This window comes from Schistocerca americana, chromosome 6 (genome assembly GCF_021461395.2).
Source record: "Schistocerca americana isolate TAMUIC-IGC-003095 chromosome 6, iqSchAmer2.1, whole genome shotgun sequence".
NCBI classification, from domain to species: Eukaryota; Metazoa; Arthropoda; class Insecta; order Orthoptera; family Acrididae; genus Schistocerca; species Schistocerca americana.
In genome coordinates this window covers 131,179,824-131,206,537 of record NC_060124.1, presented here as the reverse complement: position 1 = coordinate 131,206,537, position 26,714 = coordinate 131,179,824, and the positions used below count along the sequence as shown (strand labels likewise).

The 26,714-nt window shown below is 41.8% G+C and overlaps 1 protein-coding gene across 2 annotated transcripts; it reads left to right on the top strand.

Moving 5' to 3' along the window:
* Positions 1–425: 425 nt before the first annotated feature.
* On the top strand, positions 426–26,714 carry LOC124619651 (kxDL motif-containing protein CG10681). Of its 2 annotated transcripts, none has more exons than XM_047146181.1 (4): positions 426–597; positions 689–888; positions 26,236–26,370; positions 26,452–26,714. In XM_047146181.1, exons 1-4 carry the CDS (start codon positions 455–457, stop codon positions 26,574–26,576), a joined length of 603 nt encoding a protein of 200 aa, XP_047002137.1. In that variant the 5' UTR covers positions 426–454; the 3' UTR covers positions 26,577–26,714. The 2 variants fall into 2 exon arrangements, with proteins under 2 accessions (XP_047002137.1, XP_047002138.1); XM_047146182.1 differs by having other exon boundaries at positions 26,236–26,375.

The window sequence follows — 26,714 nt, the reverse complement described above, 5'->3', positions numbered from 1 at the left end:
CTGTCAACACGCAACGATCTGTCTGCGCAGATGTGAAGTGCGCAAACAGTTCATTGCATTTGTAATGTCCGTTCAAAGAACTGACAATCAGCGAATGAAAATGCGAACTGATTACGATCGAATACTATACTCTCGCCCTCGCCTACCGTTTACAGCAGAGAGAATTCTCTTTCGCTCCTGTGTAAACATGTTTGAAATTCGTTGTAGGATGTTTTGACGTTCAGTTTCGTAAAGCATGAATCTACATTAAGTTATTAATTTCATAAACTGTCAGTACAGGTGGAAAAAAAAGGATGGTTTCTTTGTCTTCTTGGCCAAAGCAGCATGCGGACACCCATGAAATAAAATTTTTCATTTCTGGTAGTGGTTATATCTCTGATTATAATTTTTGCTATCGATATGTTTCAAACCACTGTTTCGATCATTCAATGTTTACATAGTTGTGACAGGCGATATGGCGGAAAATACGCCAGAGAGTGATTTGGGCAGTATAGAATGTTTTCAGAATTATACTGCGCCCGAAGTTTTTATTCAGGGCTTGGCTGGCATAGTTGATCAACAGGATGTTGAAGCAATGATTAGAGCCCAGAAACAAATGTTGGTAGACAATAACACGTTTTTTTCCCATTCGAATAATGTTTTAAATCAATTAAATGATTTGTTAACCAAAAATATTGTTTTGTTACAGGTTACAAAGATTTGAAAAGACAAATGAAATGCTGACAAACTGCAATGCTCTCTCAGTAACTAGACTGAAGTCTGCAGGGTCGGAATTCAAGAAACATACGCAGCTGCTGCTGGAGATGAAAAAAGACTTAGATAATATTTTTAAACGCATTAGAATTTTAAAAACTAAATTGAGTGCTCAGTATCCGCAGGCTTTTGCAGGTAAACATAACATAGTAAGATAGCTATACACGGTTGTAGCTAATTAGATTGTCAGTTATGCAGAGCAATTTAGCCACAACAAGAGATGATGCATGCCTTTAGTGGAATGGAATACCGTGAAGCCAAGTGTAGTTGCAACTCAGTTCTTTGTGAAACATTTCGCTAGTAATTTTGACAGTTAAATCAATATCCCGTGGGGTTAAAGTGACGTTGTTTAAATCAGTCTATAATGTTAGGGCAGCAGATGAAGCTACTTCGTGATATAAGAACTTGCGGTTCTCGGATATAATTTCAGGCCTGTGGAAAATCACAGATGAGCTGTTTGTATGTAAACATACACTAACGTGAAGTTGATTTCAGCATTTAGAGTGAAGTGTTTGTAAATTTTATATGATTAAAGGCACTTACGTTATTTGTAGTTTTGTGCTTCGTGCAGTTCAGTTGTTATGACAAATGTGCAAGTATCCTCTATTTGAAGTCACTCTTTGTGTTTGGCTGTAATGAAATAATGTACAAGAAAAACGGAACATCACAATGGTGCAAGAACCTTATTCTCATGAACTTGAGCCAGTTCAGTAAGTGTTTTGAATAGATTTACCACTTTGGTATTAGTTTCTATTTACATTCCTGCTTTAGATCTAGTACTGTGAACCATGAGTGAACCTGTTCTTGATCACTGATAGAGTGTGGGAAGCAGTGTCCATTGTGTTGACTATGATCTATGATGGTGAGAGAAGTGGTGTAGAGGGAGCAGACACCCCTCTACCCTGCCCCCCCCCCCCCCCCCCCGCCCCCTTCGGCCCAGAACATTCGGCTTTTTTATTAGCAAGAGTTACTACTGGGATGGAACAGAAATAGTTTCATCACTTATTTTTTGCACTTTGATACTTGACTGTAGTCTGGGGTCAAGCCTAGCATCCAGTTCCACCTGTCTGTTGCTTTGAACTGTGCTGTTTGTGTGTTGTGTTATGTGATGTCATTGTAGCATGGTGTTTTTGAATTGCGTTGTATTTCCAGTGTGCATGTTGTAGTATTTGTTGGTGCCCTCTTGTGGTGGGTGTTCGTGTTCAAAGATATTACATGTGCTATATGATTATTTGACTGTGTTATCATTTTGTGAAATAGTTGATGAAAGAGAGTGCTGTGTCACAAGAGAGTTATGTTGATCTACTGTTTTGCCAGTTTATGCGTTTGTGTTACATATGATAAGGGTTCTTTTTTTGGGGGGGGGGGGGGCTGAAATTTAATAGTGTTTTTCCTGTATGACATGGAAAAGTTTTTAGTGACTTGCTCTGGGTTGTGCCAAGCAATGACATGACAAAGAGGATACGTTTTTGCTGTGATTTAGCTTGATCTCTGACTATGTGTGGTATCACCTAGTTGTGTTCGCCAGTGGCTTTGGTTGGTAGTAATTTTGTTTAGTTTCTAATGCATTATTTATGGCCTGTTTCTTTTGGTATATAGTTTGTTGCTTGAATTTTAATTGGTTAAGCGAGTGGGGGGTCTTTGGTTTTTGATTTGTGTGTGGGATTTTGGTATTCTTGGGTTCAGTTGAGCTTTACAGGTGAAGGGAATTTTGTGATACTGTATTTTGAAGTTGCATGTGTCGGATTTTGGTATTGATCTGTGAACAATATTTATTTTGGGATGGTGGTGTGTTTTCAACATCCCATGATTGTCCCTTTAGTTTCGCTTTATTGCTTGAGGGAAATATTCTCAGATCATTTTTATTTTTGTTCATGTGTGTATTGTTGGCACACAGGAATCCTCCAGATACTCTTCAATACTCTTTTAGAGTAGGCATTGTTCCTGCTCAAGCACAGCTTACTTTGCCTTTAGATACCATCACAAAAGATAACTAGTATTAGGCCTACAAAGAATTTTTGAGATCAGTCCCATCTGTATTGGATGGAAAAATCCTGTGAGTATTTGTGCTGAAAGATACAGGTCCGCTCACAGGTGTATGCTGCAGTTCCTTCTCTGTAGCATTCATGCAATTACACAGCCACCAACATACTCTTAGGCTCAACCAACTTCCCTGAAATTGCATGCAGACTTTGCGACAAGGATTGTTTACCTGGGAGATAACTGTACTATAGTTTATTTTCAATAGCAGACACACTGTTAGATTGCGCAAAAAATAATTTTGGCCATAACTGGATATGGCAGGGGATAACAGTAGTGGTTGGGGTTCTGTTGCATGCAGTCATTGCACGCTAGGGGAGGTGCAGTTAAACAACTGAAGCCCATGCACAAGCAGAACATGCCAGCTGCACTCTCAATAACAGGTTGTGACACTATGACCAATAATTTGACAAATCAGTAGTCTCTCATTAGAATACCGAATACGAAAATCAGCAGCATATAAACAATGGAGATAGCAACTTCTAACGATGAAGCATACAGTTCAGCAGATAATGGCAAACTAATGTGGCTCCCCATTCTGAACTTAGTTGTTAACATGCCCAGTACTGAGAACAACCATGTGTATTTGCACTTGTGCCAAGTAATTTTGTGCAAGCTCTACCATTCTTCTAAAATTACTTCTCAGTTCACACTTATTCTGCAGGAAGTAACAGTTTCTGCATCAAATTCTTGCTTCTTGTGAACAAATGTTACGGGTTCTGTTTGAGCCAACAGATGCATGGATCCGAAATGACTCCTGCCATTTTATGGTTGCCAGAAATCCATGAAAGCATCAAAGGCATGATCCAAAGGGATTCAGGCAGGCAATCAAAAACTGTTATTTCATAGTCATAGTTGTACCAAATTTAATGTGTGTTAAAACCAAAATCTGATTTTTTCTTCTGTATCAACCAAAAAATTCTTGGTCCAAGATATAGACCTCTAACTAGATGAAAAATACCTCTGGGTGACATTCTTCATGTAAACAAAATATAGAAATGTTCTAGCTCTGAAACAATTGAAGATTTATGTTGCTTTTTGTGTTTGGAAGATTATAATTTTCTGACAAATCTAGCCTATTTTCAGTTTGTCAAACTTATTTTGTTATAGCTTTCCAAATAGAATTAAAAGATATTTTTAACTATTTCATACAGTAATACATTCTCAGAAAAGGAGTTACTGTTTTTAATTTTAACAGATTTTTATGAACAGCTAAAATTTTTGCCAGACATTAAACCAGTTCCCATTGTCATGTTCTCTCACATTGATCTCATGAATTTAAAATCTGGTCTTTTTAAAGTTATCAACACATATCTTTCAAATGTCAAACACGCTGAAAGCAGTTAAAGTGTACTTACGGAGTAATAGGCTCTTCCATTCCATGCTTCTGTAGGCAATTTTTTTTCCATCAGTCATAGCCGATAAGCTTATATTATATATCTATTTGCTTTAGATTTGGAAACCAACAAGAAAGCAATCTGGTGACAGACTGACCTGTAACAAAGCCCAAAGCATGATTAGGTTTGAATGTGACATTTTATCATCTTGTTGAGATAGGTGTTCTGCTTCTGGTCCACATCTTACCTACAAAGTATTTCAACATGGTCACTCGACACCTTCAACAGGTGTTCCCTGAGACTGGCTGACTGGGTCGTACATTTATACCTGGGTGGTTCCTGGAGTACCCTCAACAGCCAACTTCAGTTTGGATATTCCTCATCGTTCCACACCCACGAAGCGCATTTCTGCACTGCTCCAGGTGTTTGTTATTCCGTTCACACCCATTGCGGCTGTCTCCAGTGGCAGCAGCTGCTTCCTGGTCTTCCACATGCTGCTGGAGTTATGTATTACATTCATTATTGCTGCAGAAGCCTCTTGCATTGGAGACCGCCATACAGTTTTCCGTATTAGTTCTGCCCCTGTGCAGTCCCTGAGGTCTCTGGTTGTTAATGTTGTTCTATATAACTTCTGCACCCGTTGCATCCATCTCTTATGTGGCAGCCACTGCCACCTGGTGCTCCATATGTGGTTTGGTCCTGTCATTCATACCTGCTGTTACTGGAGTTGGGAACTTTTCTCTGGTGCTTCTGTAGCAGTTCAAACCCCGGAATTCACACACTGCTGAGTTGATATCCTGCTTTCCAGTTGATTAGGTCTTCCACCATCTTTGTTTCAATTGAGTCTTTGAGGACACTATCCCAAAATCTGGGAGTTTGTTCCAGTATCCTGGTTCTATCATAATCCATAGTGTGTTTGATTTCGATAGGCACCTAGAACACATTTTCCATTTTCTCTTTCTTCAGGATTCTGCTGATCTTGACAGAGGTAGGTCCTGCGCACGGCAGAAAAGATATCTATCTTCCTGTTCTCTTCTTATTGTTCTTCTTGCGGAGTATTATGTTGTCTGGTGGTATGTAATGCTTTGCGGATGTCCCTAAGTGAATATCTATTGTCTGTGAAAATTAGTTGAAGATGCTGCTTAAAAATCACTTGTGTGACCATTCTGGAACATTGCTCAAGTGTGTAGGACTCAGACTAGTTCGGACTAACAGGGGATATTGAATGTGTACAGAGAATGGCAGCACATATGGTCAAAGGTTTGTTCGACCGTGATGCCGAAGAAACTGAACTGGAAGACAGGCATGACCTCTCCCAAGAAATTGTACTAACAAAAGTTCCATGAACTGCCTTTAAATGATCACCCTAGGAATACAAACCCCTGTCCCCTATGCATCACTCACACAAGGATCATGAGGACAAGCTTAGAATAATTACAGCACGTAAAGAGGCATTCAAATAATCATTCTTCTTGCGATGCATACATGAATGGAACAGGAAGAAACCCCAATAACTGGTACAATCAGACATACCCTCAGCCATGCACTTTGCAGTGGTTTGCAGAATATCACTGTAGATGTAGATGTTCTGATTCTGTTATCAAGCTGTGTCAGTCAGTCAGTGTCTAGGCTCCGTGTGGAAGTGTTCTAACCATCCCAGTCTTCTGTGCTAATTGACAGCAGCTATTGGCCTGTAGATATGAGTCAGTGTGTGTTGGCTTTCGATACACATTGGCTGAAGGCCGTTGGCCTTACTTTTCAGGAGGAGCTGATCATCTTTCTATCCTCCCCCCCATGAACCATGGACCTTGCCGTTGGTGGGGAGGCTTGCGTGCCTCAGCGATACAGATAGTCGTACCGTAGGTGCAACCATAACGGAGGGGTATCTGTTGAAAGGCCAGACAAACGTGTGGTTCCTGAAGAGGGGCAGCAGCCTTTTCAGTAGTTACAAGGGCAACAGTCTGGATGATTGACTGATCTGGCCTTGTAACAATAACCAAAACGGCCTTGCTGTGCTGGTACTGCGAACGGCTGAAAGCAAGGGGAAACTACAGCTGTAATTTTTCCCTCGGGCATGCAGCTTTACTGTATGACTAAATGATGATGGCGTCCTCTTGGGTAAAATATTTCGGAGGTAAAATAGTCCCCCATTCGGATCTCCGGGCGTGGACCACTCAAGAGGATGTCGTTATCAGGAGAAAGAAAACTGGCGTTCTACGGATCGGAGCGTGGAATGTCCGATGCCTTAATCGGGCAGGTAGGTTAGAAAATTTAAAAAGGGAAATGGATAGGTTAAAGTTAGATACAGTGGGAATTAGTGAAGTTTGGTGGCAGGAAGAACAAGACTTCTGGTCAGGTGACTACAGGGCTATAAACACAAAGTCAAATAGTGGTAATGCAGGAGTAGGTTTAATAATGAATAGGAAAATAGGAATGCGGGTAAGCTACTACAAACAGCAGAGTGAACACATTATTGTGGCCAAGATAGATACGAAGCCCACACCTACTACAGTAGTACAAGTTTATATACCAACCAGCTCTGCAGATAATAAAGAAATGTATGATGAAATAAAAGAAATTATTCAGGTAGTGAAGGGTGATGAAAATTTAATAGTCATGGGTGACTGGAATTCGACAGTAGGAAAAGGTAGAGAAGCGAACGTAGTAGGTGAATATGGATTGGGGCTAAGAAATGAAAGAGGAAGCCAACTGGTAGAATTTTGCACAGAGCACAACTTAATCATAGCTAACACTTGGTTCAAGAATCATAAAAGAAGGCTGTATACATGGAAGAAGCCTGGAGATACTGACAGGTTTCAGATAGATTATATAATGGTAAGACAGAGATTTAGGAACCAGGTTTTAAATTGTAAGACATTTCCAGGGGCAGATGGGGACTCTGACCACAATCTATTGATTATGACCTGTAGATTAAAACTGAAGAAACTGCAAAAAGATGGGAATTTAAGGAGATGGGACCTGGATAAACTGAAAGAACCAGAGGTTGTACAGAGTTTCAGGGAGAGCATAAGGGAACAATTGACAGGAATGGAGGAAAGAAATACAGTAGAAGAAGAATGGGTAGCTTTGAGGGATGAAGTAGTGAAGGCAGCAGAGGATCAAGTAGGTAAAAAGACGAGGGCTAGTAGAAATCCGTGGGTAACAGAAGAACTATTGAATTTAATTGATGAAAGGAGAAAATATAAAAATTCAGTAAATGAAGCAGGCAAAAAGGAATACAAATGTCTCAAAAATGAGATCGACAGGAAGTGCAAAATGGCTAAGCAGGGATGGCTAGAGGACAAATGTAGAGATGTATATCACTAGGCGTAAGGTAGATACTGCCTACAGGAAAATTAAAGAGACCTTTGGAGATAAGAGAACCACTTGTATGTAATAATTCCAATCCCAAAGAAAGCAGGTATTGACAGATGTGAAAATTACCGAACTATCAGTTTAATAAGTCACAGCTGCAAAATACTAACACGAATTCTTTACAGATGAATGGAAAAACTAGTAGAAGCCGACCTCAGGGAAGATCAGTTTGGATTCCGTAGAAATGTTGGAACACATGAGGCAATACTGATCCTACGACTTATCTTAGAAGCTAGATTAAGGAAGGGCATACCTATGTTTCTGGCATTTGTAGACTTAGAGAAAGCTTTTGACAATGTTGACTGGAATACTCTCTTTCAAATTCTGAAGGTGGCAGGGGTAAAATACAGGGAGCAAAAGGCTATTTACAATTTGTACAGAAACCAGATGGCAGTTATAAGAGTCGAAGGACATGAAAGGGAAGCAGTGGTCGGGAAGGGAGTAAGACAGGGTTGTAGTCTCTCCCCGATGTTATTCAATCCATATATTGAGCAAGCAGTGAAGGAAACAAAAGAAAAATTCGGAGTAGGCATTAAAATCCATGGAGAAGAAATAAAAACTTTGAGGTTCGCTGATGACATTGTAATTCTGTCAGAGACAGCAAAGGACTTGGAAGAGCAGTTGAACGGAATGGATAGTGTCTTGAAAGGAGATTATAAGATGAACATCAACAAAAGCAAAACGAGGATAATGGAATGTAGTCAAATTAAATTGGGTGATGCTGAGGGAATTAGATTAGGAAATGAGACACTGAAAGTAGTAAAGGAGTTTTGCTATTTGGGGAGCGAAATAACTGATGATGGTCGAAGTAGAGAGGATATAAAATGTAGACTGGCAATGGCAAGGAAAGAATTTCTGAAGAAGAGAAGTTTGTTAACATCGAGTAAAGATTTAAGTGTCAGGAAGTCATTTCTGAAAGTATTTGTATGGAGTGTAGCCATGTATACAAGTGAAACATGGACTATAAATAGTTTGGACAAGAAGAGAATAGAAGTTTTTGAAATGTGGTGCTACAGAAGAATGCTGAAGATTAGATGGGTAGATCACATAACTAATGAGAAAGTATTGAATAGGATTGGGGAGAAGAGAAGTTTGTGGCACAACTTGACCAGAAGAAAGGATCGGTTGGTAGGACATGTTCTGAGGCGTCAAGGGATCACCAATTTAGTATTTGAGGGCAGCGTGGAGGGTAAAAATCGTAGAGGGAGACCAAGAGATGAATACACTAAGCAGATTCAGAAGGATGTAGGTTGCAGTAGGTACTGGGAGATGAAGAAGCTTGCACAGGATAGAGTAGCATGGAGAGCTGCATCAAACCAGTCTCAGGACTGAAGACCACAACAACAACATCTTTCTGTACCTTCATGTTGGGATGTCATGAGTTCAGATGGTCCAAAGGTTTTTACCAAACCTGGGGCCAGATGACAAACATGTCATCCACATAACTGAAGAAACTCAATGGCTGGTTGATAGCAGTTGCAAGGGCCTCATTCTCAAACTTCTCCATAAAGAGAGTGGCCATTACCAGAGGCAAGCAACTACCCATTGCCACTCCTCCAGTCTCCTTATAGAATTGGCCTCCACATGGAAAGCTTTGCTGGATCATTTCAGCATCTTTTAAATAAGGATGAAAAGATCCAGCAAACCTATCACTGATCAAAAAGTTTGTCCTGGAGTGGTAACCTGGTGAACAGACACCATGTACTAACTGACCCTGATGTCTGCATCTGAGGTACACAAGTTTTTTGAGAAGTGTCATGTGTCTGGGTTGCAGATGTGGTGCATGCACTTTGCCACATGTGGTGCTAACGTCCCCACAAGGTAAGTGGCTGTTGGGTAGGTGGCTGCACCAATGTTGCTCATGATGGGACACATTGGTACACTTTCTATGTGGGACATTGGTAACCCATATATTCTGGGTGATGCTGGTTGGTTTTTCTGTGCACCCTATTGGTGAAGTTACATTCTAGTGGATTATAAGCAGGGTCCTCTAGAAGTAGTTTGTTGGGAAGATGGGCGGACTATTGACAGAATACCCAGTCTCAATGAGATAATGAAACACCAGGAAAGTTGGAGAGATTACATGTGACAATTTGGTTGAGAGTCGGCAAAGCCTTCAGATCTCTATGTGGAAAAATAATATCCTAAATTAATGTTTAGTGTGGTGTCACCGCTAGACACCACACTTGCTAGGTGGTAGATTTAAATCGGCCGCGGTCCATTAGTACATGTCGGACCCGCGTGTCGCCACTGTCAGTGATCGCAGACCAAGCGCCACCACACGGCAGGTCTCGAGAGACTTACTAGCACTCGCCCCAGTTGTACGGACGACGTAGCTAGCGATGCACACTGACGAAGCCTCGCTCATTTGCAGAGCAGATAGTTAGAATAGCCTTCAGCTAAGTCAATGGCTACGACCTAGCAAGGCGCCAGTAGCCTTGCATAGCTTGTATCTAAAGAGTCTCACTTGTCTCATCAAGAGCGATGTACCACAAGGATGGATTAAAGTTAAGTATTCCAGAAGCTACGTACTTTTCTTTATAGCATTCATTACGTATCATGTTTCAGACCTCACTCCATCCTTCGTGATGTTATAGCGTGCATTGCGGTCCCCTCAAACCATACTGTGTCGGCACTTCTGTCGACACATCATTTAGTGTAGCCTGAGATACAAATTTTTGTCAATGCAGTAACCTACATACAGGTGTTGTTTCTTATTTTCCTGAAAATTCTGTTGATGTGGTTAAAGTCTAACTTAATAGAACAAAATACCAGCTGATCTTATTTACAAACCATACAAAATTACACATGAACGTTTTGATTAGGTACCAACAACTGACTTAAACTTCATCATGTTCACTTTCCATCATTCATCATGCCAACAGTTAGCCACAGTAGTATGCAGCTGTGATTCACCACACCACACACGTTCCAAAGGATAATACTTTTCAACACTACTTAGAAATGAAATTAGCAGTTCTACAAACTAATTGTGCTAGAGTGACTGAGCACTGTGAGCTGGAAGTGAGTCCATATGTTAGTGTTGCTGTCTTGTAGTTGGAAATCTATATTCAGTGGGCAGATCACAATATTTCATTTGACTCACAACTGATATTTATAAACTCTGCAATATATTAGTCGTGCCATATACACAGATCACAAACATTCTTTTTTTAATAGCTTGTGAATCTGAATGTTTTGCTTCTTCTGAGATCTTGGTTGGACAAATGAAATTCCTTAGTCCTTAAAATTAATACAATGTGAGTATGCCTATTTACTTTGCATCCAGCCATGAATTTTCTCAATTCCTTTGACAAGGGTAGTGTTGAGCATTCTTCTGCTTTTTGCTGGCTGTATTCAGCTTCCAGTTTGTGTGACAGGAGGAGGTCTGTTGATGTGTGTGACTTCATTACTTATCTAAAATTCTCAGTATTCTGAACTGCAGCTGTACTTGGACTGAGAAGTTTGTTTTGTAGGGTGATGCTCCAGCAGACCACCTACATCATTGCTAAGCATCTTCTTGTGCTGAATAACACAATATACCCATTTTACTGGCACGGGTGACCATGAATTCAAACAGTTGAAAGAAGTTTGAGTAAGGGCACCATCAGAAATAATGAGCTGTTAATGCAGGTATAGAAATTTTTTGTGTATGACTGACAATTCATCTTCTGAGTCACATCCTCTGTCATTCCCTTGTACTTCTTGTGGTAGTCGCAGACCAGTTCTCAGCAAAATCACCGTGAAGTTGTTCAACTTCTGCATGGCCTTTCACTTCTGTAATATGTTGTTGTAGTTTCTTCAGATGTTGGTGTTAATGCATTCACTGTCCTTTTGCCAAGTTTGTCAATGAAGGTATCAATAGTGAAAGTTTTATGAAGACTTTATTCTCCTTCAGTGTTCAAATGTTCAAATGGCTCTGAGCACTGTGGGACTCAACTGCGGAGGTCATTAGTCCCCTAGAACTTAGAACTAGTTAAACCTAACTAACCTAAGGACATCACAAACATCCATGCCCGAGGCAGGATTCGAACCTGCGACCGTAGCGGTCTTGCGGTTCCAGACTGCAGCGCCCTTAACCGCACGGCCACTCAGTGTTCCATATGCAACTTCAGAAGACTCATTTATGTGTTATATTTGTCTCACGGACTGTGAATAAGATTAGTCACCTGTTCCTAGGGCATTTATCACATTCCTTAAATGAACTAGATTCACTCCACATGACATCGTACTAATTACTTGATAATCCAACAAAGGCACCGTATGTCTCGGCTTAAAGGAACTTGTTGTTCTTAAAAGTTACCATGCATAATTTACGCAATATATATAATTGACTAAAGGTGTCCTTTAGCTTTCCCTTTGCATTTCTTTCTTGGGCTAAGGTGTTATGTAGGGGGTCCATGTTCACACAATTTGAAGTCACAGTGCAGCTATGTAATTTTAAAGTGTCACAGATGTTACAAGAAATTAGTTTGAGGAATGAGACAAGTTCACACATTAATGTAGAACCAGGAGCTAACAAAAAATGGAGAAGGGCGGAGGAATGATAAAAATGCAAATAATGAAGAATGGAGCTGGACAGGGAGAGGAAAAGGATAAGAAATGCCAATAGATAACATACCCCATTGTCCACATTATATGGTACTGCCTGGACCTTAACAGCAGAATCACAATTCAACTCCATGCTCTTGCACCCTGAATTGTGGAGTGGTCTTCCCAAAATGAGTGTAATTAAAAGCACATCTGACCTACAAAATCCCATGTCTGTCCTTATGCCAGAACTTTAATTCCTCAACTTTACACATAGTTTCATATTCTTTTGAAAGATTCAGCTTAAAGCTTGTTTTAGGCATCTACTTACAAACTGGTCTTGTCCTGACTCTTGCATCTTCTATCCAACTAGAGATAGGCCTTCTCTATGGTTAAAAAGCTTTTATAAATTGACTTTTCTGTAACTAGTACTCTTTATGTATCTACAAAACAACTGTTAACTCATATGAATGGCCTCAGCGAAACTTTTGTGGCATGACAACTAAGCCACCAAGCTGCAGAGCATGTTATTCAGCACAATGTGGGAAACTGCACACCTACTTCACTGCTCCTGCCACATGTGTCTCCATCCCTAACACTAGCTTTCATGAATTATTCACATGTTCCTCTAATATACCCTTTGGTTGAACAAACCTCTGGGTTAGAATCTTTGCTAGTTCCTGCCCTCCAACAGCCACAGACTCTTGTCATTCCCTTGCTTATGTTTATCACCACCACTTGTCGTCCAACAGCTTGGGCTAGCTTTAGACATTTAAAATCCATATCAATCCCCCATGACAGCAGAAATAAAATGAATTCAAAGTGTGGGGCTGTAACATGTCTGTACGGTCTGTATGAAAGTGTTCATAGATGATCAGGAAACTGAAATTGGGCTCATTGGAATAAAATGTGGTAAGAGATTACACCAAGCACAGAAACGTATAGATGGCCAGTCTTCATTCACTCCATAAGTGAAAATGGAATAAGACAGAAAATAACTAGTATCGTATTCATGCATTGGCTTCTTCCCCATCTTGCATCCCTCTGGGGTTTCTCAACTCCTTTTTTGTTTAAGTGCGTGGTGACCATGGGCCCCCAGTTATTGCAGCACTTACTTCCTCTCCTGTAAGCAACCTCGCATCCTCCTGGTTTTACTCCTTTTCTTGTATTGGTAGCCTTTGATAATGATTCAGCTATTCCCTAGTTGTGCTTTCCTTTCTCGGAATATTCATTCATTTACTTTATGTTTGGTCCTTTCCTGGGTTTGACCTTCATTTTCCGAACTGTAGTGTGGACTTCATGGGGAAGAACATTTTAAATAGAGGTTTATGCATGCAAATCTTAAAGATCACCTGTGCACAATACCTAAATAGACTCTTTTATGCACTTCAAAGCCAACGTAGTAGTCAATCTGACATAATGGGGTCATCGTGTACCCTTTCAGTCGAGCCCCCTGAAAACACTAGGTCTCCTCTCAGGGGACACTGTCTTACTATAGGCACTTATAGCACCAGGTGGGTAGATGAGTTTGCATGCCTCAATAACACTGACAGCTTTGGTGGTAGTAAAGCTACTGGCAGTCTCACCCAAGCTGGACAGGCCTTAGTGAAGGGGCCTGATGACATGTATCCCACAACTTAGGGAAGGGTGGACTGTGTTTTTGCCAGGAAGCCCCAAAAGCAGTGGTTGGATACGATTATGTCGACAATAGGTTTACCAAGCTGGGGTCTGGCCAGCACCGCCAGGCCTATTCTGTTGTAAACTCAGAGCATACTTCAAAAACTATCGTTAAGCGTGGCAGTGGAACATTGTGTATTTCGGAGAATGGGGGCCTTAGCTTCACTGCCTGGAATGTGAGGAAGGTACACACCTGTATAACAAACACCTCAACCTCAATGTGTGCTATGTGCTGATAAGGTGAAAGGCTGTTAAGATAAAAAACCTAGTGGGCAACCTCTGTGGTTCTGTCCTTGACAACCTAATTCTCCTGGAAATTCCTCCTTATGCCAAAACCACTTGGTGTGTTTTTTGACATTGAAAAAGTATATGACACCACTTGGAGCTACAATACCCTTCACCAATTTTATGAATGAGAATTACATGGACATCTGCCATCTCTTATCCAATCATTTCTTGAGGATCAATGCTTTCAATATTTTTGGTGATGACTTGGGCGATTGCGGGTTCCCTCAAGGCAGTGTACTCAGTGTCACATTGTTTGAACTGCTATTAGTGGCATCTCCTCTGCAGTCAGGACCCCTATTAAATGCTCTTTGTTTGTGGATGATTTAGGAGTCTTCTACTCTTCCCCCCAGGTCTCACAATGACAATAAGGCAACTACAGCTGACCATGAGGAGGCTGGAAGCTTAGGCCTATAACACTGGCTTTAGTTTCTCACCAGTGAAGACCAAGTGTGTCAGTTTTAACTGTACTCATTGAAGTTTAACCAACCACAATGGGGAACAATATTTTAAATTTTAAAGATACCGTGCATTTTTTGAGCCTACTGTTGGACTCCAAATTAACCTGTCTGCCACACCTGAAAGACTTGTGGACAAATTTCTGTCTTCCAGCAGTTTTACAGGGCAGTTGTAAGATCATGGTTAGGTTACGGCAGTGTGATTTATGGATCACCCTGTATTTCGTATCTTATGATATACGCTGTCCACCATGAGGGTATTCAGATATCGACTGGAGGATTTCAGAGCCTGGTGAACCACTACTCTGGAGTCAATGGCTCCTCCTCCTCAGCAGGCCCTGAAAAACTTGAGTGTTGCCTCAGCCTTTGGCATTTAGTGTGGTAGTTCACTTCAACTTTGAGTGGTTGTTCAGGAATAGGCCTCAGGTGATGCAGTTATTTGCTACTGACTGTCTCAAGATTCTGGCTATATATTACCTCTGAAAACAGCCTGAGATGGAACAAACTGCTGCCTTGGTGTCTTCAGAAAACTAAAGTGATTTTAAGCTTGACTGAGAACAAGAAAACTTTTACTCCAGACAACGTTTTTATAATTCTATTTTCTTCAATTTTCAGTACTTACCACATTTCTGCCCGCAACTCGTGGTCTTGCGGTAGCGTTCTCGCTTACTGCGCACAGGGTCCCAGGTTCGATTCCCGGCGGAGCAAGGAATTTTTCCTGCCTCGAGATGACTGGGTGATGTTGTGAGGAAGGCAATGGAAAACCACCTCCACTAGGATCTTGCCTAGTACAGCAGTGCGCGGGTCTCCCGCATCGTCCCCCTACGCTCCTCAGAGTATGGGACCTCATCATCATCATCATCATCATCATCATCATCACCACATTTCTATCACTGCTCATACAGCCCTCTGTATTTCAGTTGCTGTTCCTGATAGGGTTTACAATGTGCACTTTCTGGAACAGTTTACAAATTATGATGTGGAGTTGTGGGGACAGCTTTCATAATCCCTTCCCCTGTAAGAATGACATGTTGACTTTTCATTAGGGTGCTGGTGACCAAGCTGTTGAGTGCTCTACATCCAAACTCATAATAGTAATCATCAATAACACAGGCATCACATTGCCGACGCCTTAGCGGCGTGCTCCCCACACGTACCAAAGACTAAATGACTCTCACTGGAGCACAAGGGCTCTTGGCAATGGCCATCATACCCGGTCGCTTTTGCTGTGGCTAGGTAGCACCCATGGGGAGAGCCCTTGATTAGAGTTGATGGACGTTTTTCAACATGAAACACACATGATTCGGCCCTCTCGTAAGACAGGTCTAGACATTTCAATGTGAACTCATAATCCTACTATTTTCACTACCCTGGCCACCCCACAGAGAGAGGGACAAGCCAGATGTCTGGGAACAAAATAATTTATTCAATATTGGTACTTAATTGAATTGATGGGGAGGATACTTTTACTGTGACAATAACCATTACTTTTTATGGAAGATACTGAAGATAGATTTGGAGAAATTGACTTTGGGAAAAATGCTCAATGTATTGCTACTGATTACATCATCCTCTGCTCCACAAACTATAAATCTTCAGGCCATGATTGTCAAGGTGTCATACCAGTGACCCTTGTCCCACACAAAACTTTGAATATGGTCCAAGGAATCAACTTCCACAGGGATTGTACATTCCCGATAAGGAACTATGGATTAATTTTGAATGGCAAGGCACACATTTGTCTGACACATCCAAAAAGGTCCCAAGGATAATTGAACAGGCACAGGCACATTTATCTTAGCCTTAGGAAGAAGTGTGCTCCCGGAAAAATTTAGAGTTATGGTGTACATGTGTGTCTTGAATCCATACATCCCATCACCAATGAGGTGCTTCTGATGCTTAAGTTTGCCATCTTACTGCATAGCGGACCAAAAATGTGGCATAACACCAAACTCAATGTTCACCAGTTTGCTCAGTCTTCAAGAAAGAAAAGACAATACAGAAGTATAAACGTATAAGCACATAATGTTTATTTACAGTATATATGATGACTAATTTACACAAAACTCAGTCGTCATTCCACTACCTCAGTTTCTTCCAGACTAGTTCTCCCCCCGCACTTGTCTCTTGTGGATCTTGTTGCATAATTTTCAGGAATCACTTCCCACACCCGACCAGAGAAGCAACTTCCTTCCCCAACACCTACTGGTGATAGGGCTCTCTCTTAGCACCGTCTCCCCGGAATCCCACAGATCATAGGCCTGATGCTAGCCAGCAGTTGAAGGACCCAAGCTGCCCACTCTTCACTTGTTCCATGCACATCACGGATAGGCCCATGGAAGCAGACTATGAGGAATCAACTGTTGCTTTACTGTGGATTGCATTGAAATTAAAAGATATTTTGCTATGTTCTTAATAAGTGTGTGTGAAGGAGAGAAAAAAAAGAATTCAACAGAATTGGTCAAAGAGTGCTGTTCTAGAAACTCTCATATTTAGAAAGGCAGACAAATTGAGCAAAATAAGACCTGGTTCTTAATTTTTCTGTGAACTGGGTAGCTCTTCCAGAACACATTGTCAAATATTATATTTAATATATGTAGTTCCATGTTATTTACTGGTACCTGATGTAAGGTTGCTTCTTTTATGCCAGTAGTCATTATGTAGGTCTATATATTTGGACTATTTCTTTGCAAATCCGGGGCTGTAGTAGTTAATCTTTGTCAGCGATATCATCCTCAGTAACTGATCACCTGTATTTTGTTGTAAAATGTCACACTACTGTCACTGTCTGTAGCAGAAGTTTTTAAAACATTTTGTGGGGATATGTCCGTAATATTTAAGAACATTTCAGTGTGTGGATGTGACCAAGAATAACTTGTAACTGAGTGTGGTACAAAGAGATAATAAGAATCAGTCACGAGCCTGGCCTGTGCTGTGTGTGGTCGGATATATCACAAGTTGCGGTTGTTGTACCATGGGGCAGTACAGTGAAGTTTACGTTTTGCCTGGCTGAAGTACCATGAGCCGAGCCTGTGCAGCTTACATTTCACCTGACCAACGTACTGTGGGCAAGACCCATGAAATTTACATTTTCCCCACCTGACATACCACAGGTCAGGCTTGTGACAATCACATGTGGTCTGGATGCCAGACACGAGTCTCACATGTGGTTGTAGGTTAAGGGGTTAAATTGTATTTGGCTCAGTGGTGTCTCCCCTTCGCAGTGGTGAAACAATACCAGTGTTCCATTCCTTAAACTGTGCAAAACCCCAGCATCCATTGACAATTACTGGGTGACTGGCCTCACCAAACTGCTTGAAAGGACAATTGTCTGCTAATTATGCTGGGTTCCTGAATCTTTGCACCTTTTGTCCCTCTGTCACTGATTTCAGGGAGGGGCACTCCACAACAGACCATCTGATTAGGTTGGAAATGGCAGTCTGTGACAGGCTTTTTCCAAACACGGGTACCTCATTAGAGGTTGTTGATACAATACAGCCTGGCACCATCATTTTTATTCACTCTCCATGACAGGCCTGACAAGGCTACCTTCAATTTTTATTAGTCCATTTTTTTTTTTTAATCAAACTTCTTGTTCTGGGTTCAAGTTGTGCTTCACTCAGCTCTCCATGGGTCCAAGAGAATGGCATCAACAGGCTGGTTAGACCTGCACTGTATGAATAAGATTTTCGCATTTGGTACTGCTCCCACTCTGTAGCTTCGGCTGAATGCCACCTCCAAGGTGCCATCCAGCAGGCTTCTGTGTGGATCCTGTCCCATCGTTTCCAATTCTCTAGTGCAAAAACTTTGTTCTCGCATCATAGTCCAGCTTTTCACATGGGTACATACCGCTTGGATGGTGCTGCATTCCTTATTTTGGAACCCATCTTCACTGCCCCCTATTCAACAACTAAAGACTAACTGCATGCAAAATCCAAACACACTCTGCTTCCTTTCCCCCCACCTCTTGGGATGCAGATTGCACGACCCTCCTTTGTATCTGTGGCCCAGTTCCACTTGGACAGTGTTTGCCAGTTCTGGTTTGGTTAGGCCTAGTCCATCATTATGGAGTTCAACTGGCCACTGGCACCTTCTAGACTAGTCTTGTGGACAGTCTCCTTGACTAAGTGGGGATCTTCCCTCTTCAGTTCCAATGGTACAAACTCTTGCTCACCTATGCATTCCCCATTCTACACATTTTTCAGCCCAGGTTGCAAAAAGATGTGGCACCATCAGATTGTTTAAAAGTACGTGGATGTAAAACCGATCCACCACTAGTCTTGCAGAATGAGATATGGGCATTAATCACACCAGCAAAGTTCACCATGGCAGCACAGAATAGGACTATCCTTAAAGAAGTATAAATGTATCAGCTGTGCTTGGCACAAAAGGTCCATTTTGTATTCACAAAGATAAGACTATGATTGTCATATCTGTGCGAACACTAAATGGACATTTTGTTTCAAGCATAGTCGATACTGCTTTTATACAGTTATTGGCATTGATACAATTAACTGTCAGTAGTACAGTCAAAAAGAGACTCATCACATGTTGAGTTAAAGTATCCGTATGTTTCAAAACTTGATAAGGCTTCTCTTACATTGCCCCATGGACATGCAGACCGAGAGCAGATATTCCATTTCAAAGCACCATATTAGGATAAGACAAGGCAGCTATGACGGAAAGATTTTTTAAAGGATTTTGACTGTAGGGATGCTTTGGGACAATACTTCCATTTCCTTTCTGTGCCCATTGACTCCCAGTTCATTAGGTATGTTTGAGAGTCCACAACTCTTCAGAGTAGAAGAGACTTGTGGTTTTATACTGACCTTTTTGGTATGGTAGTACAGAAAAGGGAAACAATTCATATGCCACCATGGCAGGAGTATCAGGATTTTATTGTTTTTTGGGGACTTTTTTGGTATTAACAATTAAATTGTTCAATTGAAATTCTTACAATTACTTTATTCAAATTCTGAACTCTTAACTTGAGCAAAATCTTGGATAGTCTTATAAAAGCGCCATTCATCTTCTCCAACAACTGTGAGATTTGTCAAGCCCTGTACCTTCTTCAAGCAGACAGCACAAATAATGCACAAGTTGTTGAATTATGGATTGATCTTGTGCTGATATGGTACTCTATAGGAACATAATAAAAGAGCGAAAGGAACAAGCACTAGAACCCTTTCACAGTCTTGCTGATTGGAGATTCAAAGGGAGAAGATTAACTGCAGAAAACAGGCTAGTAGAGATGCATCCAGAAAGAATTGCATGAGATAGTTTTCCTGCCAAAATGCTTAGTCAAAGGCTGAAGGAACTGTGACCCATGGGTACCAGGGCTGCCTGCTCATTGCAGATAGGCCTCACAAGAACACCCGCCACCGGAAGCTTTGTATGAGGAGGAGAATAGGGACAAGACTACTCTGGTGGCCCAGAACCAGCACTCACTGGAATGTCTATGATGACAGGTAGCGATCCTGGGGAATGACTAACCCTATACCATGATCATTCAGTGGAACTGTAATGCGCATTAACATGGACCACCACCTTATTTCATCTTCTTGTGCAATTTGCATTGCTCTACAACAAACACACTTCACTGATAGCCATTCCTCAATGCTCTGTGGTTAGTGTGCATTGTGTTGGCTGTGACAGGGCATATGGAGGGGTCTGTACATTGGTTTGCACGTATGTGGTCAGCGAGTTGATCCCCCATCATAACACACTCGAAGCAGTAACGGTAAGAGTGCAAGCGATCTCAGCGATGTTTTCATACCTCCATAGGCCGCTAACTAATCCTACAAGTCCATCCTCCTCCCCCTCATTTCTCCTAGTTGCGGATACCACTGCACACCACCATCTGTGGGGGAGTACCACTTCCTGTTGTAGCCTCCTTGTACTTGTCTGCTCATGGCACCTTTTCAGCTGTTTAGATAATATTCTCTTATTACATTCTCACGGCTTCACTGCATTAGTGACAATATTCAGTACAGTGGCCTTGTGTGTTCTTTGCCATTGGCAAATGAGTCAATTACCACACTGAGTGCTTCAAAGAGCCAGCTGGTAGTTGTGTGTCTCTGCTGTTACATCCTCTTACCTCCCCTCCCTCCCTCCCTCCCCCCCCCCCCCCCCAATCAGATTGCATTCACATGGTCGTGCAACACACCTCAAATGTGATCACCAACACCTCCAGAACTTTTATTCCCCTTTCTAGAGGTCCCCTCTACTGCCATTCAGTGCCATGGTGGACCAAAATCTTTGTAATAGCTGTTCAGAATTGCCAAAGAGCCCTACAGTGTTTCAACTAACAGCCTTTGCGGACCAATGTTACCACAGCCAGTGAGCTCGCTCCTGCTGGGATAAGCAGCAGCCAGCAGCATGTCGTACTTTTAACTCACTTATTTGTTTCATAGTTTAATTCACAAATTTTGGGCTTAGTATAGTATTTGAGAGTTGTAGCAACGCGTTTTAGTACCTGTATAGTGTAAATTTGCATAGTCCTGAGTCATCTGTCTGTTTTGAACGGATTCTGTGGGAATTGGCCACCATTCGTCAACAGCTGGAAGCTGTGTGGACCGTGGTATACAGGCTCCAGGCTGTTGCCCTGGGACACCCAAGGCGAGTGTTTTGACACATCTGGAACCTGTAGATCGCCTGAGATCTCTGCGCCCTCAGCTTCAGATGTCCCTGCCAATCGACACTTGCCTGAGTGATTGGCGAACCGTAGTGGGGTCGCGAATCCCTGGGCGGAAGGTGAAAGTTGGCACTGGACACAAGGCTGTACCCTTACGCCTCCGTAACAGGTTTGAGGTACTGCCCACTGCTAAAAGTACTGAGCCAGAATGGGTGGTCCCACCTGTTGTGGCAGTGGCCGGACAAGTGCAGAGGGTGGGATTGCGTGTCATTGGAAGCTCCAATGTTAGGCAGGTGATGGAGCCCCTTAGGGATATGGCAGCTGAGGATGGGAAGAAAGCCAATGTGCACTCTGTGTGCATACCAAGGGAAGTCATCCAAGATGTGGAAAGGGACCTTGCTGTGGATCGGAAGAGATTATCTCTGGTTTCTGGTGGCTATCTGAGTTGATGAAGGCAGAGCTCACCATCTGCAGCATTGTCGACAGGACCGATTGCGGACCTTCGCTACAGAGCCGAGTGGAGGGTCTGAAGCAGAGGCTCAGATAGTTCTGCAACCGTGTAGGCTGCAGATTCCTCGACTTGTGCCATAGGGTGGTGGCGCTTCAGGTTCCGCTAAATAGGTCAGGTGTCCACTACCCACGGGTAGCAGAAGCTGTGTGGCATGGACTGGGCTTTTTTTTTTTAGGTTAGACAGTCTCAGTCTCAGGAAATATCAAAAAGGGCTCAGGGCAAAAAAATCACAAGAATCGACCAAGCAACAGTCTGTATTGTAGTTGTAGATTGTTGTAGCTGTGTTGGAAAAGTACCAGAGCTTCAAGCGCTGAAGCTGAAATCAATATAGGAACAGAAAGCTGGCTAAAGCCTGAGATAAATAAAGTAGATGGTGGTGGGTTTCTGTCTGTTGGTAGTAGTTTATCTTGTAGTGAAGTTCAAATAGATAGTTCCTGTGGGTAGAGGTTATACTCAACAGCCATACGAAAATAATAATTGGCTCCTATCGACCACCCGACTCAGATGATATAATAGCTGAACGGTTCAAAGACAACTTGAATCTCATTACACATAAGTACCCCTCTCATTCAGTTGGTTGAGACTTCAGTCTACCTTCGATTTCTCGGCGAAAATACATGTTCAAAGCCAGAGGTAGACAGAAAACATCTTCAGAAATTGTACTAAACGCTTTCTCTGAGAATTACTTCAAACAATTAGCCCACACGAATTGTAAATGGTTGCGAAAACAAACTTGACCTCTTAGCCCCAACTAATCCTGATCTAATATGTGTCATGACGGATACAGGGGTTGGTGAACAGTTGGTCATTGTAGCAAGGCTCAAAATCCTATCACCCAAAACCACTAAAAATAAACACAAAATATAGCTATTTAAAACAGCAGATAAAAAATTCACTTGATGCCTTCCTAAGGGTGAGTCTCCATTCCTTCCAAGCTAATTATGAAAGTGTAGACCCAATAGGTAGCTTCATACCTCAATAAGAGACAGGACTGATCCACCATGGTACACAAAACATGTCAGAACACTGTTGCAGAAGCAATGAAAAAAGCATGCCAAATTCAGAAGAACGCAAAATCCCCATGGAAGCTTGAAATTTAGTGTGGACGTGAATGCAAGATGCTTTTAATAGTTTACACAATGAAACATTGTCTCAAAATATAGTAGAAAACCCAAAGAGATTCTGGTCGTATGTAAAGTACACCAGTGGCAAGAAACAGTCAACACTGTTACTGCGCAGTAGCGATGGAAATGTTACCGATGATGGTGCCACTAAAGCAGAGCTACTAAATACAGTTTTCCGTAATTCCTTCGCAAAAGATGAAGTAATTATTCCAGAATTCGAAACCAGAACAACTGTTAGCATGAGTGACATAAAAGAAGGTATCTTAGGTGTTGCAAAAAAAACTAAAATCACTTAAGAAAGGCAAGGTCCAGATGGTATACCAATCAGGTTCCTTTCAGAGTATGCAGACACAATAGCATCTTTCTTAGCAATCATATACAACCACTCACTTGACGAAAGGTCTGTTCCTAAAGACTGGGAAGTAGCACAAGTCACACCAATGTTCAAGAAATAGGAGTAACTCATATCACTGACCTCAATTTGCAGTAGGATTTTGGAGCATATACTGTACTCTAACATTATGAATCACCCTGAAGAAAATGACTTATTGATACATAACCAATACGGATTCAGAAAATATTGTTCTTGTGCAACACAGCTAGCTCTTTATTCCCATGAAGTAATGAGTGCTGTCAACAAGGGATCTCAGATCAATTGCATATTCCTAGATTTCCAAAAGGCTTTTTGATTCCGTACCTCACAAGCGACTATTAATCAAATTGATGATATGAATATAATAGAGGGAAACATTCCACGTGGGAAAAATATATCTAAAAACACAGATGATGTGACTTACCGAACGAAAGTGCTGGCAGGTCGATAGATCGACCTGCCAGCACTTTCGTTCGGTAAGTCACATCATCTGTGTTTTTAGGTATATTAATCAAATTGTGCGCATATGGAATATCGACTCAGTTGTGTGACTGAATTCGTGATTTCCTCTCAGAGAGGTCACAGTTCGTAGTGATAGCACTTCGTTCTACATGATGACTTACCGTCTACCTGGCATTCTGCAAGGTGTCATATGCCCTCTGCTGTTCCTGATTTACATAAATGATCTAGGTGATAATCTGAGCAGCACCCTTAGATTGTTTACAGATGAGGCTGTAATTTACCGTCTAGTAAAATCATCAGACAATGAAATCCAATTACAAAATGATCTAGAGAATTTTTGTATGGTTCGAAAAGTGGCAATTGAAACTAAACAAAGAAAAGTGCATTGTCATCCACATGGGCACTACAAGAAATCCGATTAATTTCGGGTATACGATAAATCGCACAAATCTAAGGGCTGTCAATTCGACTAAATACCTAGGAATTAGAATTACGATCAACTTAAATTGGAAAGACCACATAGATAATATTGTGGGGAAGGCAAAACAAAGACTGCGTTTTGTTGGCAGAACACTTAGAAGATGCAATAAACCCACTAAAGACACAGCCTACATTACACTTGCCCATCCTCTGCTGGAATATTGCTGCACGGTGTGGGATCCTTACCAAGTAGGAGTGACGGAGAACATTGAAAAAGTGTAAAGAAGGGCAGCTAGTTTCGTGTTATCGCACAGTAAGGGTGAGAGTGTCAATGATACAATACTTCAGTTGGGATGACAGTCACTGAAACAAAGGCAGTTTTCTTTGTGGCAAGATCTATTTACAAAATTTTGATCACCAACTTTCCCTTCCGAATGCGAAAATGGTAGAGTAGTAGTATGAAAATGGTTCAATGAACCCTGTGCCAGGCACGTAAGTGTGAATTGCAGAGTAACCACGGAGCTGTAGATGTTTAACTGAACACTGCAAGAAGGAAAGCTGGGAGTGCTGTCTCACATCTCTGGGAACATATGCCTCTTCATCTCAAGTATGTGCCCAGTCCATAGTATTCTTGCCATCAGCAATCAAAACTGTTCTGGGTCTTGTCCTTTGGGGGTGGACTTTATCGATGTGTCAGTTCTTGCTGACACTGACATCCTCTTCTCCTTTGTTACATAAATGACAAGTTGACGATGTCCCCGTAAGTTCACCCACCCCCCCCCCCCAGCCAAGCCGAATCATATAAGGAACCTTTCACTGACAGAATGTCTGCCCCTGGTAGCTGAGTGGTCAGTGTGATGGAATGTCAATCCTAAGGGCCCGGGTTCGATTTCCAGCTGGTCAAGTCGCCGAAGTGGTGTCAAATCGAAAGACTTGCACCAGGCAAACGGTCTACCTGACGGGAGGCCCTAGTCACACGACTGACAGAATAACCTGTAAGCCAGGCAGAAACAGTGTGTCTCTCTACAGCTACCAACCAATTAGCCTCATCAGCTTTATCTGGAAACTGTATGAAATTATGCTGGGTTCTCATCTTGGCGCCCCTTGTTCTGTCGCCATGGTTTGTGGGAGGGATGAGCCACAACCAGAGCATTTCGTCTGGTTGGAAACAGCAATCCTACAGGCATTTTTCTAAATGCCAGCACCTCATCACAGTAGTTGACCTACAGAACACACGACAAGGCTTGATGTCACCACATTTTTTCTTATCTTCCATGAGTGCGGCTTTCAAGGCTCTACCCATTTTTGTATCACTGGTTGTTTAAGAGTTCACTCAGCTCTCCATGGTCCAAGAGAATGGTGTCCCATGGGGTTCTGTCCTAAGTATCACACTCTTCCTTAGAGACATCAGTGTGCTAGTGCCCTCTGTTGGACCACTTGTCACCCCTGCACTGTTTGTCTCTGCTGAATGGCAGCTCCAAGTCACAATCCAATGGATCTCTGCCTGGACAGTTTCCCATAGTTTCCATTTCTCTCCTGCCAAAAGACAGATGCATTTCTGTCATACTATGGTCCAGCCTGACCCAGAATTTTTTTTTTGCCTCACTTTTGATAAAAAAAAGCTGTGTTGGGTGCCCCTATTCAACTGAAGACTAGTTGTATGTGCAAGCTTAACACATTACTTCCTTGCCCACATCTCTTGGTGTGTGTGTTTTGTGCTAATCTTCTCTGTATATACGGGGCCCTGACTGGACTATGGTTTTTAGGTTCATGGCTTTGAAATTTAGATCCAGTCCATGATCATGGAGTTTATTTGGCCACTGATGACTTCCTGACTACTCCCATAGTGTGTTCTAGTGGTACCAGCTCTTTGTGTCCCTAAGCAATTGCCTGTCAATTCCCTTACATGCTGTGTCTCCCACGCTTTTCACATGAGGACTGTCGACCTCCTGATACCTGCCCTCTAGTGGGATTACCAGTTGGACTGTGTCTTGCAGTGATCCTGATATACAGCTGCATCTCCTCCTTGCAATGTGCACTTTGGTTTAGTCACCCTGTAAAGAATCACTACAAATGATGGTGTAACTCTCAAAGATTTTATTCAAAGTGTGCACATTTTAGTTCATATGTTGTAACTGACAAGTGAGATATATTACCAGTAAGTATCTGAATAAATGTAATGGATATTTGTGTAACTCACTTAAGTGGAGACACATGAAGTTATAGCTCTCATTTGCCTTTTGTGGACTGTTGCAGCTGCAGCTGAACAGCAAACTGCTCAGAATCAGAACATAAATAAGTCTACGTACCTGAAAGATCCTGAACATTTACCTGATGTTGGAAGTTTGTCTGAGCCTGGAGATACATGCTCCAGTAGTCTTGCTGACCATGGTGAGGTACAATAATTTTCCTTGTATTTCAATTGTGGCTTATGACCATCTTTTTTGTTCTTAATATTTATAATATTTGCAGACGATGATGAGGATGAAGAGACACACAGAAGAGAACGGATAAGGAGAGGCAACAGTTCTTCTACAGATAGTGCCAATGGAAACAGTAACAATGACACATCACCATGCACGTCTGATACAGGATGATTTATGCTATATGTTGCAAGAAATATTTTTCTAATGGTTTCAATCTGTTAACGAGAACATCTACATTTTTTGGATTGAGTCACATATTAAATGTATATTCTGTGTTACTGGAGCTATGAAGAACAAAAGGGCATTACA